The 15505-nt window shown below is 49.0% G+C and overlaps 1 protein-coding gene and 1 non-coding gene across 4 annotated transcripts in view; one reads left to right on the top strand and one right to left on the bottom strand.

Moving 5' to 3' along the window:
• Positions 1 to 15505, bottom strand: part of LOC119460698 (uncharacterized) — a 92867-nt gene that overhangs the window by 37064 nt on the left and 40298 nt on the right. The window contains exon 1 of one of the 3 annotated variants that reach the window (XM_049672676.1): positions 6802 to 7884. The exons of the other annotated variants lie outside the window; for them this stretch is intronic. Within the exon in view, the coding sequence (XP_049528633.1) occupies positions 6802 to 6825 (24 nt within the window). The 5' untranslated portion in view covers positions 6826 to 7884. Of the gene's footprint in view, positions 1 to 6801; positions 7885 to 15505 lie in introns of those variants that run through there. 3 annotated transcript variants of the gene reach the window in all.
• Positions 5384 to 5457, top strand: Trnai-aau (transfer RNA isoleucine (anticodon AAU)). Its single transcript has one exon. It is a non-coding gene; the product is annotated as a tRNA-Ile (tRNA).

Here is a 15505-nt window from a genome sequence, read left to right as displayed (position 1 = left end):
TAATGAGTCTGCACTTACATGTATTACTGCATAAACTCGTATAACCATATCCCATCACTACTCAATCGAGCTTGCTCAGTCATATTCACCAAAATTCTACTTATCCGAGCTTGCTCTGACTCATATTCACCAAAATTGTACTTGGCCGAGCTTGATCTGACTAATATTCACAAAGATTCTATTGAGGCAAGCTTGCACCGAGTCATATTCACCAAATATCTACTTAGCCAAGCTTGCTCCGACTTATATTCATCAAAATTCTACTCAGGTGAGCTTGCACTGAGTCATATTCACCAAAAATCTACTTGCCGAGCTTGCTTTGACTCATATTCACTAAAATTCTACTTGGATCAGCTTTCCCCGACTACCACATGACAATATTCACTAAAAGTTTACTCAACTGAGCTTGCTCTTACTCGTATTCACCAAAATTCTACTCAGTCAGGCTGAAATGAACTCCGACTCACGGTTAGTTCGAAGACTTAGTGAGCCGACGTTTGAGTGAGTTCACCGTGCTATGTATACATTACATTATGTGACCTGTGCGGTGAATAAGCAAACATTGTCTATGAGTACGTGTTGCATCGGGTGAAATAAGGACAACTGTAAACACTGCAGTTAGTTTTCTAGAGTTCAACTGACCGTTGCGTGAAAGCTTCGTCTCATGTCGATTCAAGCAAGTGCATTGGATCTGCATCATATTTTTTGCCAATCCTGCTGTCTGTCCTAACCATTACTGGGTGGGCACATTTTGTACATTTCAACACAAAGTTTAATAAATGACTGTAGTGCAATATATTTAAAAAAAATAAGATGCTTGCATCACTGCACGTATAACAATCAGAACATGACACAAACACATGCACATAAGATGCACACAAATGATAAATACATAAACAGATGGAATCAGCTAGCCACCACCTATTGAAAAAAAAAAAAAAGCCCAGGACTACGTATAACCATTCCCCTTGCCAGGTACATGGGCTATAGGAGAAACACATGTGCAACCTAGCAGATACCTCGAGGTAGCAGCTATGGACGCTTTTGCATTCGCAGCTGGCCACTCAACCACTCAAGTGTGTTCAGTGTGCACTTGTACTTAGGCACCCTTTTTATTGTCTGTATCTCAAAAATTTATAGTGGCTCCTCAAAATTTTGAGAATGTTTGGATTCAGAGGCTTGCAAAGGTAAATATTTTTATTCCATTTTCGTTCAAGGTGAAGGCTCATACAAAAGATTAGAGATATTGTCAGTGCCCCTCACTTTCTCTCAGAACATAAGTGGTCTGTTATTGAGATTCTAGCAGCTTTTCAACAGCAAGAAAGGGAATCAGCTTCCCCTGTTTTCAGCATTGGGTTAATGCAGGCAATTCAGGGAGGCATAAAGTTTTGCTAATACAATAGGTTCGGGAATACCAGATTAGACAGTACCTTGAAACTTTCCTTGCACTTTCTTATTTTGGTGAAATAACCCAGTTTTAAATGGCTCCAGTTTGCATACTCTAACATTGGTCTAATATAGGTTAAGTACATGACTAGCTTAACAGACTGGGATGCTGGCTTTCATTTCCAGGAGAGGAATCATAGCACCTGCTCCAGTTGCATATGTTTTTGGTTATCAGGGGTATTCAGCCTCACTTTAAGGATAACGTGCTGAAGCAGGTAGAAGCACACGCATGCCATTAGCGGATAGTTTCGATAGCTTCTTACCTTACACTTGCCACCATGAATACAAAATTTTAGCGTTCGATTTTGTTATTAAACAAACAAACGTACTCCTAACAAGGTATTTTAATGTTAGCCGTGTGGCTACGCGGCTGCGCTACGTACTGCAGCATATTAACTTAAGCTTCTTGATACAGATTCACAGCACACTAACAGCGCAAGAAACAGGACGAGAAAATAGACGACGCCCATGTCTGCCAGAATGATACGATACTACGTACACAAGTGACTGCAGCTCCTAAAAAAAAATGTGGTGTCGGCTTTTACGCCTTTCGAAATATTCAGAGAGCACTTGTATGAATAATTACAGCACAGGCGCCGAGACGGACGAGCCAGGCTGGCGCTAAGATAAACGTTCACAACACAAATTCCATTGCACGTTCAGTAATTACACACAGATCATTTGCGGCTTTGTTCAGGGGCAGACGTGAGCTTTTGGGTTGGTGCTTGCTGCTAAGTTTGGTGCAAGAATATTGCTAGGAGCAGGAACCACTAATGCGCAATCACGAGCAATACACACACATCCGTTTTTCAGAAGCTGACGTTAATCACGGGTAGCGCGAGGGTCTCTGCGTTGACATGACGACTCCGCCGAATCCCGAATACTGCATATGCGATGACAACAGCTATAAGGGCTTGTTGATAGGTCCTCTTGTAATTTGTTTAACCGCAGGTAGAACGACACAGGCATAAAACACACACAGAGACAGCACACAACGCTGAACGACCACCTGCGAACAGCTGTTTACGTCCGCCATTTCTCCTCGTATTGAACTTCACAAACCGCTGTTGCGCACTCCAAAACAAACTAAACTTTGAAGCGCTTTTAAATTACAAAACGCACGTATTATTTGGTCCTATTAAAGAGAGGTCAATTATATTATAACGCGCACGTCTTTTTCATTACATTAAACGAATTTATGCGGCGTGTGCGACAAAATCTGGCAGCAAGCAACCCTGGGCGTCGCATAATCGCATTGTTGACATCCCACCATGTGAAATGGCCGTTGCGAATTTCGCATCTGCGAAAATCGCAGCTGCGAAAATCGCAGTGCAAAATCGCACCATGTGAAACAGCCTTCACACGCACCCGCAACCGCAACGAGCGATTTCGGCCGGTGACGCAACGTCCCTTACTAGTGGCATCAGAGCAGAATTCAGGACGAAGGGCGTTTTCAGATGACCCCGTTCACGACTGGATACGTACTGCGAGCCTTAAATACAGGCTTTATTACTGCAGTAGGGTAATCATTTACAGACCGACAGATTGACAAAATATAGTTATTACATTACCACACGAGCCAATGCACGTCGTTCTTATCCGCCGCCAATCAATAATAAACCGCAGTTTATAAACACGACTCAGGGAAATATGACCACAGAATCATACGGCGCGAAGATATTGCACCATTAACGATTATAAATAAGCGTACTTAGCCGGATCGAAACGCAAGTCGTGAAGGTCGCTGACCTTCGAGGACCGCTAGAGTAGTCACGGTGCGGGTATGCATGCACTGCCTAAGCTCGACAACAATAACAAAAGACACTACTGGAACGTTCCACTTATCTCCTCGGCATGTCACCGCGAAATACGAAGCGCACCGCAGGCAGGTCAATGTCCCAAGCACATGCAGACAACAACCACGTGACCGTAGGAAGGTAGCGCGCTCTTGGCGAAATACGTTATCGCGCCAGGCAAGAGGAGGCCCCCGACAGTGAGGAAAATATATGCAAACCGGACTCGTGCTAGCCGGCGAAGTCCACAGCGCAAGCACTTATTACATGCAGTGAAGCGCTCCGCACGATCTTCTTACGAACTCGACATGTCCCTGGATTCACCTATGTAACGCGCACATGTTTCCGTGGTGCCTCTCGGAAAGTCGTCGTAACTGCATTCCGCCCAACGCACAGCGGCAACCACATGAAGCGCATTTGCGACGTATTTTCGGCGCGTGAACAACCGCTGGGGCACGACGCGTAAAGACGTTTCGGCCAGGAATATACACCAGCGCAATCATATCATGGCAACATGTAAAGCGCACGTTGCCGGACGACCGGCACCACACCGAAAATACGCCAGAAACGCGCTCCATGTGGTTGCCGCATAGTCGGTGAGATCTGTTGGTTGAGCAAAACCGGGTGATCTGATTGGCTGGTTGAGCACTACGTCACGCGAAGGCGATAGCATCGTCGAAAGTGATCTCGGAGGCTACAGCTGCCACGCTATGAATCTCGCACGCTCTCGCTTGTTAGGCTTTGCCGCGCGACGCATTGCCGGCGAGCAGAAACAAGCAGCTTAAGCGGAACTAAAGGCAACGCCAGAAACGATAAGGATTGATAAACCGGGCTTCGAACTAACGCGGAAACAATTACTACTAATAATGTCGCTCGAATCCAGCGACCCGTAACAAAACAAGAGCACGACAAGGGAATCTAAAGGCGGTCGTTAGGGTACTTGCCTAAACCTCTTTAAATAAAGCCGCCGCGCGATACCGAGAGAAGCAAACAAGCGCTTCAAAGGGGTGCCGAGAAGAGCGAAGCCGTCACGCTGGCAAACGGACGCCGCTCAAGAGTCGTTTCGTCAGCAACTCGTTTCCTACAGAAACGCGATACGAAAAAGCCCCAAGATTTCAAAGACTCGCTGCCGATTCGTTACTTTACAAGTACGCTTTTAACGAGCGCGGCAACACACCTGCTGCGAGCAGTAGAAATGACATAAACGCAGGCAGTGAGACTCTGAAAAGTGAAGGAGAAAAATGAGTAAGAAAGTGAAAGCAGGCCGGAGTTTTGGTGGATAAGGCGGTCGCAGGCGAGCTGCTGACGTCAGCGTCGCGAAACTTTGACGCGATCGCTTTGACGAAAGAAAGAAGAAAAATTGAACAGTGGTAGGCAGGTCACACGCAAAGTTCGCAGCGAAAGGGCTAGAAATGTTTTGACAGGGCCGATCATCGAGCAGCTTCATTGCGGCCTGTTGGTTCGTTACGACCCGTTTTCAAAAGCCCGGTGAAATTAAAAGCACACTGTTTCAACTGGTGATGTTTGAAATTTCGAGAAACGTTCCCATTTCTCCTTGCCAGCACTGCCGTGTGTTTCATCGGGATCGGCACTCCTTGAGGTCTCCGCAAAGGTTTTCATATGCGAGGAATGACGTCGCCGCCGCCATGCTGGCGAACAACAACTCAACGAAAAGCAGCGCAGTGGAGATTGGGAATATGGTTTGCCGGGCATACGGCATGCGTGACGTCAAATGCAAGACATAACGCCTGTCCACGTATTATACGGCCGCGTTAAAGCGTCAAAGGATCTCTGAACGGATCTCGACAGAGCAGTACCATGTGAACAGCACGTGTATCGAGGTGCCAGGATGAAGCAGCGGCAGTTCCAACGCCAATTCCCTCCCCCTCTAAAAAACTGTGTGACAGAGTAGCCATGCATTAAGTTCTTGCCCTAAAAGGAACTTCCCACCATTTTCAACCTTGATTCGATACAAAATAATAAATTGCAAAGTGATCCGCAGGTATCCTCGCCCCGTTTTGGGGCAAGACGCTGTAGAAAAGCGCGTGGCATGACTTTAACGATAAGCTGTTGCGTACATCGAGAACGGCAGCACTTTCGCACCGTCAGAATAGCTTCGATTCTTACTAACAACAGCTTCGCCTGGCCTGCTAGCTCAGTCGGTTAGAGCGTCGTGCTAATAACGCGAAGGTCGTAGGTTCGATCCCTGCGCAGGCCAGAACTTTTTTTTCTTCCATATTCCTTTTCTTTTTTTTTTTCATGTCCCCAATATCATTCAACAGTTTTCACACATGTCACCAATGTCAAAATCTTCGCAAAATCTTGCACTCTTATTCCCCCGTTAGTGCGCAGGTTATGCACGAAACATTTCAAACCATTGTAACATAAAAATTTACAAAGATTCATATCGAAAGGTAAGAGCACTACAATGACCAAAATAATTGTAAGATATGAACCACTTTCACTGTTTTCGCCATTTTTCATCATCAGGTCAACAGTTCAAGCCGTAGGATTAAAATTTACAGTGGCAACTCTAGGCTAAATAGTGGCAGCCAGGCTATAGCGCGGCTGTTGCAGTTATTTCCGTGACCTTTAGACAACAAAAAGTGCACCTCTGTAAAGGTTACCGCGGCAACAGTATACACGCGTGGACGTGGGCACGGTCTTCAACCAAAGCCTGAGAAAAAAGAAAGAAAAAAAAAAAAAAAAGAAAAACGCGACACCGGGCAGCGATGAACGTAGACGAAACTAAAAGTGATTTGCTTCGTCTTTTTCTTTTCAGTACCGTAGGCAAATACACAGGAGCGACCCATGCATCGCGCAGCACCGGTACAGATACCCAGGGCAAGCGGCAAGGATGGAGGGGGGGGGGGGGGGGGGGCGAACGCGCAATCCAAGTTCAGGTGGCAAGATAACCGAAGCATGCAGCGGGGCGAGCAAACACGACGCTTTCGGTGGAGACACTCGAGTTTCTCAGGGCGGGGAGACGGGGCTCACACACCGCTACTGGCGCAGCTTTCGTTGCTTCACCGAAGAGGCGGCAACCGACGAACGATCGTCACGCTCGAGCTGGCGAGACCCTGCTTCGAGATTCACCCGCGTGTCCTCACCGGCTCAGAGCGAGCGCATTTAGGAAGCAGCTCACCCCGTCAGATTACGAGGGTGACCCCGTAAACACGCCGTCGCGGTTACGCGACGGCGGCAGCAAGCAGCACGCGTTCCCACGAACAGCGAGGGAGAGTTCGGGCCGACAGGTGCGTGATCCGCGTGGCAACGTGTAGAGCAGAATGCAAAAGAGGCTTCTCACGCGTGGAGTGAGAAGGACGCGCGGATAGAGGGATGGAGGGGGTATGTTTCAAAAAGAAGGCACACAGCCACACACACACACATCCTTCCGAAACATGCCGGCAAGACGCGCCCGCTCACCCCCCTCCCCTAACGGACGAACGAGCGCAAACCAAACACGAGCCAACGGTCAAAAACCATGCCGCGTGCGCTGTGAGGAGACGAAGTAGAGGGGGGGGGGGGGGGGGGGGGGGCACGCTCTGATGATGCTATTCACCCGTAGTCGGCGCAGGAACCTCATGGTTGTCGAAGCGGCGGCGGCAGCACCAACAGCCTCAGCAGGAGGAGCATTCGGGTGGTCGCCGCAGCGACCAAGTCCAGCGGCGTCGTCGCACGGGGAGCGGTCTCGGACAGTCGTTGCGTCGGCGGCGCGTCGGCGAGAGCCAACGCCATGGGTCCGTCCTCCCGCCGCTATCGGAACACGAGACGGCGGCTGGCGATAGCTGACGCAGTTTCCGGTCGTCCGCGTAGCACTGCACTGCTGAATCCACCACTCGGAGCAGAGCTGCTGCTGCTGCCGCCGCAGATGCCGACGGCGCCGCCGCCGGCTTGAGGAAGGTGCTCCGCGCGCGTGCGGACACACCACACACACACACCGTCGCACGCCGCGGATCGCCGAGCTCACAACACGCGCGACGATAACCTGCCTGCCGGTGGCCGGCGAGGGTTGGCCCTGGTCCGACCTCCTTCTCCGCAAGTCGGCTTGTGTTTGCGCGAGAGAGGCGCGCGCAGAAATAATGGACGCGGAAAGAAGCCGCGTACCACACCGTCCACGCGCACAATCCGAGTCGCCGGCTGCTAGCACGTGCACGGCACCGCGCTGTTTACGTCGTTGCGCACGTTGCGTGTGACGCGAACGCTGGCACGGAGAAAGCGGGCGCGCGGTGTCGGGGAGGCCTTGCGTCTTCGTTCGTCGCTACCGCTGGGCCCGACTGCGTGTGACTCAAGCGAGATGTGCCGTCCGTCGCGCGAGCCAAGAACACGCCGTCGCTGCGTTGCAACCTCTTGAGTCATGTGTCCAGGTAAACGAAGACTTCGCGCACTCGCTCCTGCCGGCACGCTGTTTGCCGCGGGCGCCGTCCCCCCTCTTCTGAAGATCGTTGCGGCAGAAGCAACAACAAGTCGGTGAAGAGTCGGGGGAGAGAAAAACGGGGTGCGGGGCGAATTTCGCTAAGCGCCGCCGACACGCGACAGCGAAAAAGAGGGGCCTGCTTTCTTCCACGGTAGCTCGCCCCAATGCGGGATTGACGTCGCCGTCTCGAACGGGTTAGCCGCCGGGCGCGGGAATTCCAGAGCGAGTTCTTCTATGCGGCCTTTCTTTCTTTCGTTCGTTCTGATTGTGTGTATGCGTGCCGTTTGTATTGGTCCCTGGCACAATTTCATGCCCCGGAGAGCAGCCTGTGAGCTGTCAGGTTCCGGTTGTGAAGGCGCTGCGGGTGGTGTTCGATTAGATGTCTCGACTCTGCTATAGGTCGTTGGCTGCGGACAATAACCGCGGCGCGAATGATCCCGACTAGAGCGCCGGCGAGAGGAATGTGTGAGATCACCAAGGTTGACATTAAAACGAACAGAAATGTCAACGGCTCGCAGCGTCGAAATCGCGTCAACGGTTTCTCTAAATGTCGGCAGCAATGTCAAGAAAGATCATTTTCTTGTACCAGCAGAAAACGCGAGTACAAATTTTGCACTTGCGTTTTCATACTTTATGACATTTTCTTTTGATTACTATTAGTTGTTATATATTTCTCGAATTAAAAAAATTCTGCCACCAATACGCGGGAAAAGCTGAGCGCGATTCGGATGAATTAAAGAAAACGACGCGGATTGACAGGGGAAAACAGCCCGTTCGGTCAATATGTGCGACATCAAAGGAATGCTCAAACGTCAATCGAACGTCGATTATTGCAGCCAGAGACACCACCCAAAACAGCGTTTCGATGGCCATTCCGCATGCCATTTAACGTATCACCGCGTTCAACGGCGACAGCGTCTCATTTCATTCTTGTGGTACAACCGTCATCGAAACTTTTGAAGTCACTCCACACGCGACTGGGTGTCGCCGGACTCTTGCTGCAGTCTTCCGTTCCCAGCAATCCGAACCGAAATTTCTTAACCTCTGGAGCTTTGGAGAAAGCAGAATTTTAGAGCAGCCTCGGGGGTTGTTAGTACAGTACTCGACTCGAAGCCAGTCCGTTCGCGTTCGGTGCACATGACTTTACAGACAATGACTGCACCGGGTCCGTTTGGGCAAACACCGTATTAGCATTCGAGGCAGTATAAACAGGGTATTTCTACTTCTACAAGGAAAAAAGTTGCCGGTAGCATGCCAAACGTATAGGCTTCATCAATATCGCGAATTGGGTGAGATAGTCCGGGTATAGGGTGGCTAGAATGGGTAGTCCGGGTTCATGGTTAGAAAAGCGCGAATGAACACAGACGACTCGAGAACACAGGGCGAGCGCTTGTCTAATGTAGATATCAACGAAAAGTTGGCGTGCATGACTTCAAACCGAATTTAAACTGCAATGAGCGCTTGACTACTATTAAGGTGTTCCCGCTTAGACAGGAAGACACTATCCACATAATCGCCCGAAAGCCGGCATTTTTGAAGGGCGGTTGCCAGCACACAACGCGCTCCGCTCAACACCCTCGTCGGCCGCCCATTAAAGCTCTCCCGGGTATGCACACAGGCGATGACGGCTCGTTCAGAGCCATACGACTAAGCGAAAAGAGAGCGAAGCCGCGGTAGAGATCAAAGGGAGAAAGGTGCCTGCAGCTGATAAGGATGGCCAACACACACAGCCTCCTCTGCATGCCAGCGACCTATTGCTCGCGGGAGAGACCGCGGAGCCTCTTCCGGTCACGTGACCCGGCGAGTCACTCCGCTGAGTTGAAAGACAAACAGTCGTCGCAGTCACGGACAGCACAATAGGACGAGACGGTGAAGGGAGGCCTTTTGCCTTTTGCCTGGCGGCAGCTGAAGCCTCGCGTTGTAACGTTTCGAAGCTGTTCGCGGGCGTTGCTTACACCCGGAGATATCTTACGCACACTTGGGTGAAGCCACTTAGACAATGGTGCGTGTATGAGAGTGCCACTCTGCTACCCTCCTATAAGGAGGGCGAACTAGACGCTTTTCTGTTGCTTTCTGCTTGGCGTTGCCGCGATGCGCTCGCTTGGCACTCAAAACACGTATTCCAAATACTGACGACTGACTGACAAAATGAAAATAATAATGAGAAAAGAAGAAACAGTGCATCATGTTCCATGTCGTTTGTTCTCATGCAGTCAGGCTGCAAAGCATTTTTTTTTTTTTTTTTTTTACGGCGGCTTCAATTTTACGAAAACTAAGGGAGCAGAGGAATGTCTTCCATGCGTGCGTTGGTTATAGCGCGTGCTGTTATACGTGCAAAGTGACTGATTCAGCACCAAAGCAACACTGCGGCGTGTGAGAGAACCTTTTAAAGCGGCTAACCCTACAGTGGGGAGCTCCGGATTAATTTTGACCACGTAGGGTTCTTCAACGTGCACTGAAATCTAAGTACACTACGAGCGTTATTCGAAATCATCATCCATCATCATCAGCCTATATTTATGTCCACTGCAGCACGAACGCCTCTCCCTGCGATCTCCAATTGCCGCTGTTTTGCGCTATAGCTGGTTCCAACTAGCGCCTGCAAATTTCCTAACTTCATCACCCCATCTAGTTTTCTGGCGTCCGCGACTGCGCTTCCCTTCTCTTGGTATCCATTCTGTAACACTAACGGTCCACCGGTTATCCATCCTAGGCATTACATGGACTGCCCAGCTCCATTTTTTTCTCTTATGACAATTAGACTATCGGCTATCCCTGGTTGCTCTTCGAAATTCGAAACCTCACCCATCAAAATGCAGCTGCGGCGGAAGGTAATCGAACCGGCGTTAATGTGCACATAAGCGTAAAATGACTGTTCTCTACGTTTCCTGTATTTTTCGTGTGAAGAAAGCATGGCTATGCATATTCCCTTAATTGCTTATGCCGCTTGCCAAGCTGTAAAGGCTCAGAGACCTGTCAGGCAATTTAACTGCCCCTCCAGCAGGCTCTGAATTAATTAAGCCTGCTGAAAATAAATGTGATTATTATTATTATTATTATTATTATTATTATTATTATTATTATTATTATTATTATTATTGTTGTTGTTGTTGTTGTTGTTGTTTGTTGTTGTTGAGCATAATGTCGCAGCCACTGAACCACAACGGCGGGAAGTGCTGGATGCGGACGCATTTGTGATCATAACTGTTTCCCCTTCTTCAATCAGACCTGTGTTTTCGTCTTTCTGTTCTTTCTACAGCTCTTTGAATTACGCTCTGTAGCTTTTATTTATTCACATTTCGAGAGAGGGTCCAACCGCTCGTATCAAAATAATAAAAGGACGCCTCAGGGCTTAGGCCGCGATGTGGCCGACGTCTTCGTGCAACCGTGAACGTTACGTCCCTTTATTCGAGATGATCGAGACGTGAACAACTCTGCCAAGGCGCTTTACAGCAGCCGGTAGGCTTCAGAAATCTCAGCGAGAATAAACAAAAACGCGTCCACGCCACATGTGTACGAAGCAGCGATCGTCGCAGCTAGGGAGCCTACATGCAAGCGCTGTTGCAAAACAGCGCTTGCATGTAGGCTTCCTAGTCGCAGCGCGGAGCGCGCGCCTTCTTTCCGCGAAAAACGGAAACGTGAGGAGACCGAGCAGAGACATCTGTTCACGACGGAGCGCCGTTTCTGCCTGGCCTCCGAGAGTTGTGACTGCGCGACGTCTACGCTCTTCGTATATTATATACTCATGGCCACGGTGATTTCCTTACTCATATTATGTGTATAGAACAAATGCCTTGGCCACAGCTCCCAACCTTGAAACGACATCGGGGGTGTAAAAGGATTATGGGGTGCTACGTGCCAAAACCACCTTCTGAATATGAGGCACGCCGTAGTGGGGGACTCCGGATTAATTTAAGACCACCTGGGGTTCTTTAACGTGCAGCTAAATCTAAGTACACGGGTGTTTTCTGCATTTTGCTCCCATAGAAATGCGACCGCCGTGGCCGGAACTTGATCCCGCTACCTCGTGCTTAGCAGCCCAACACCATAGCCACTGGCAACCACGGCGGGTCATCGGGGGTGTAGCCACGAATGCACTGCGCCATAGGCCCATAACCAAGAGCAGCAGCAGTATGCGTAACACATTCGCGCGGTCGTTCAGATAATACGCAGGGCACACGCATTGCTCATTGGTTCTATGCACATAATGAACCACGGCAGCAGTGCAACGCGAGGCTGATCTGGTCCGGTAACCTGACGAGTACTGGCGCAAGACCAACGGCGACCTAACGGGATTGGGAGACCACAGGCGTATACCAAGTACGCGTACAACACACACACACACACACACACACACACACACACACACACACACACACACACACACACACACACACACACACACACACACACACACACACACACACGCACACATACACTTTATGAACCTTGATCAGCCATGCCGACTCCTCCCACACAACATATGGAGCAGTAGTGGGACCTCAGCTCAGCCTTTCTTAACGGCGTTTCTCACGCGCGGTTTAAGTTAGCGCCGTAACCGCTAACTCGCACGTGTGCAAGACACAAACAAGTCGTACACAGCGTCAGTAACTGCCCGTCACAGCTGGGACATTACGAGCTTTCGCGAGGACGAGCTGCCGAATGACGAAATGGAGAAACATGTGTTCCTTTTTTTTTTTTTTTTTTTTTTATGCGTGCTGCAGGCGACCGGCAGCGACACCTACGTGCGATCGTGTGCCGACGAGTCTCGCTGACAGATGTGTCCGGGCCACCCACACAGACGCCGCTGCTAGCCTCTTCATTCACAGCTCTGGTGCGAGCTTCTTGGTTATACGGAAGCTGACAAACCGAACGTCAAGACTTGCCGCTTCCCACAGTTATGTGGGTTCGGCTCCCACCGGCGGCAAATTATCGTTTTATCCACTTCCGTTTCCCTTTTCCTTATTACTTCTACATTTCAATTAAAAGAAACGTTAATTTACCAAATGTTTTCTCGGGCTTCGCTGTCTGGTGGCTTAGCGTGGTTGTAAATATGCACCTCCGGATACAACAGCTATGAACGAAACCTCAAGAAGAGGCCGCTTGACTCCGTTAGAGCCTCGTTCATATGCGCATAGTTATGCATCTTGCCCCACGCACGCGTGATCTTGCTGGATTGCCATAAACAGCATTGAGGTGATTATGTCTGTCATAAGAATAATTCACGTGACATTGAGAGGGGAAAGTGCACGGTGTTGGGCGGGTCATGTAATGCGTAAAGACGCAAACAAGTGGTGTATTAGTGTCCAGGAATGGGATACGCAGTCGAGGACAGCCACCAAGGATTAGGTAGTGTGATTAGATTACCAAACTTGCGGGTATAGGACGGAGCGAGCGGATGCATGACAGGCGTACGTAACTGATGGTGTTTGGGTGAGCCCTATGTCCTGCAGTGGACATAAAATAGGTTGATACATGCTAATTATGATCACGATTACATGAGGCCTTGTAAAAAGCATGAAACTGCGTTATTCGTGCATACCTATTTTACTTTCCACCGCCTACCAAAGCAACTGTAAACTCACATGCATGAAACAAGTGGAAATGCTCTCTATTTTTTTTTCTTTTCTTTTTTTCCCAATATTTGCACAGTCCTGAATATTAGACAAAAAAAAGAAAAGACGCACAGTCGCGACCACAGAAGATTACGGGGCCCCGGTTCTACGAGAAATATGAATTTCCGGCCTTTTAAGGCATTGCGCTAGCTCCTCAGCTCCTACATAAGTCACAAAATCTATTACACACTAAAACTTTAAACTCGAGGTTATGTGTCCAGCCTTCGCAGCATTTCAGCTTTCTCGCAAATTCCGAGTCCCGTAAGCTTTCGTGGCCGACTGTATATGTCAGACGATCGAGTTCAGCTATAGTGAACATAAAGTTAAAATTCATCATGTCGCTAAGCTGAGCAGTACCTATCTATATATTTATACATAATTTCTATTTCGAAGTTTGGGTCTTTAACTTGCAAACTGAGAGGTTGGGGGCAACAACTCCCGAAGACTGTACCACTCCGTAAAGTTCTTGTAGCGATATAAGTACGTACTTCGACCTATCGGCTGTTGTAAAAGTTGGCACGCAGACCACCATCAGTAGACAGTTTTAGTTACACGTACGTAGGGACTTCACGTACGCAAACGTGAAAAGTCTGCGTACCTTACGTGCACGCAATCTGAAACGCTTTTAGCTACACGTACGCGACGCGCGCCAAGAGGAACCACGTAGCTCCATCTATCGGGAAATATGAACACTGCGGTAGCCAATTCAATCCAATATTAGTATTTCAGCCAAGCCGATGATGTGCATTGATGCGTGCCGGCGATGGTCTCTGCAATGCCTGGAAGTGTGTTGTACAAGCGTTACCTGCTGTCATTGTTGTCTTGGAATGAAAAAGATGACCAGTCATCTTGTCGCCGTATTTCGATACAAGCCGTCTGCGCGCGCTCGGCACGCTATCGCTTGTTCGTGATCTCACGAAACCCCCACGCGAAGCTGTCTGCGTGCGCAAGAAACGCACGCAAAGAATCGAATCTCACGTACGTCCGTGAGATCAGCGCGCGGCCGCTACGTTCTGCGCATGCGCACTGCTCACACGTAGAGGCTCTACGTACGCAAAGCCTCTACGTACGTGAAACTAAAACTGTCTAGTTACGCAGGTACGTGTGCCGTGCGTGCAGGCATCGACGCGATCGATGCAGTCGGCGTGCGATGTCGTAATCCGACGCATTCTCGACCGATAGCGAGTTATCTGCAGGTCGGAGTAAAAATACAACTAAAAAGCCATAGACACTGGCCCGCGCGTCAGTCAAGTTAATAATAAATGGTTGAGGCGCGATTTCAATGCGTGATTTGCGCCGATACTGCGTGCGTGCGTGCAGTCGTATCATAAGAAGCCAACAAACCATAACACCAAGGACAGCATAGGGGAAGCTATCCGCAGTTAAAGAATTTAGCAGTTAAAGTTAAAGAATTAAAGGAATGATAAATAAATGGAAATGAAAGTGGATGGGAAAACTCATGTATATACGAATGCGTGGGCACAGTAGTGAGTACGCTAATCGTTTAATTACTTGAATGAGTGATCTTATAATATACTTTTGCGTCCCAAAGCGGAGAGACCTGAGCACGTCGTAGAGGCGGGTGTCACTTCGGCGTGCGTGCGCGCGCATCTGTGTTTTCGGATTGCGGCCGCCAGGGCTGGGAATCCAACCCGCTAATCGGTAACTAAACAGGTCCACTACCACTGGCCAGTTTTTCTTATTTTTTTATTTTATTTTTTGTCGTCTTCCTTATGCGGATGGGGGAGCGCTCACGTATAGCACTAATGTAAGCCACTTTCTAAAATACTCATTTATTTAGTTATTTACGTATCTCTCGCTGAAGAAGATGTACTTGTGTCCGAAACCACTGCTGTTAAATACGACATTTAAACCAACTTTGCGCTCATACATTCTTAACACCCATTTTATTGTCTTCTACAAAAAAACTTGTGCTTGCATGGCGCATCACAGCTGCAGTCCCTTTCGCGCCACAATTACATATTTGTAAACTACCCACCACGGTAGCAGAAGACGCTTCAGATCAGAATGAGGATTGTACACAGCATAACCAGTAACTCCCGTCTTCGAGCAATCCGTTACCCACTGCTCCGACAGTTCCGCATAGCCGACTTCGATCTAGTCTTGAACCGCTGGAAGTTGCGGGAAAAAAAAAAAAAAAAAAAAAAAAAAAAAAGCCGTCATCGAGGTATTGCCTGGAACGCAGGGGGGAATTCTTCCAAGTACGGGTAAAC

The sequence above is a fragment of the Dermacentor silvarum genome, chromosome 8, assembly GCF_013339745.2.
Source record: "Dermacentor silvarum isolate Dsil-2018 chromosome 8, BIME_Dsil_1.4, whole genome shotgun sequence".
Lineage (NCBI taxonomy): Eukaryota > Metazoa > Arthropoda > Arachnida > Ixodida > Ixodidae > Dermacentor > Dermacentor silvarum.
The sequence above is the reverse complement of the archived record's forward strand: the minus strand, read 5'-3'. Positions and strand labels throughout refer to the sequence as shown.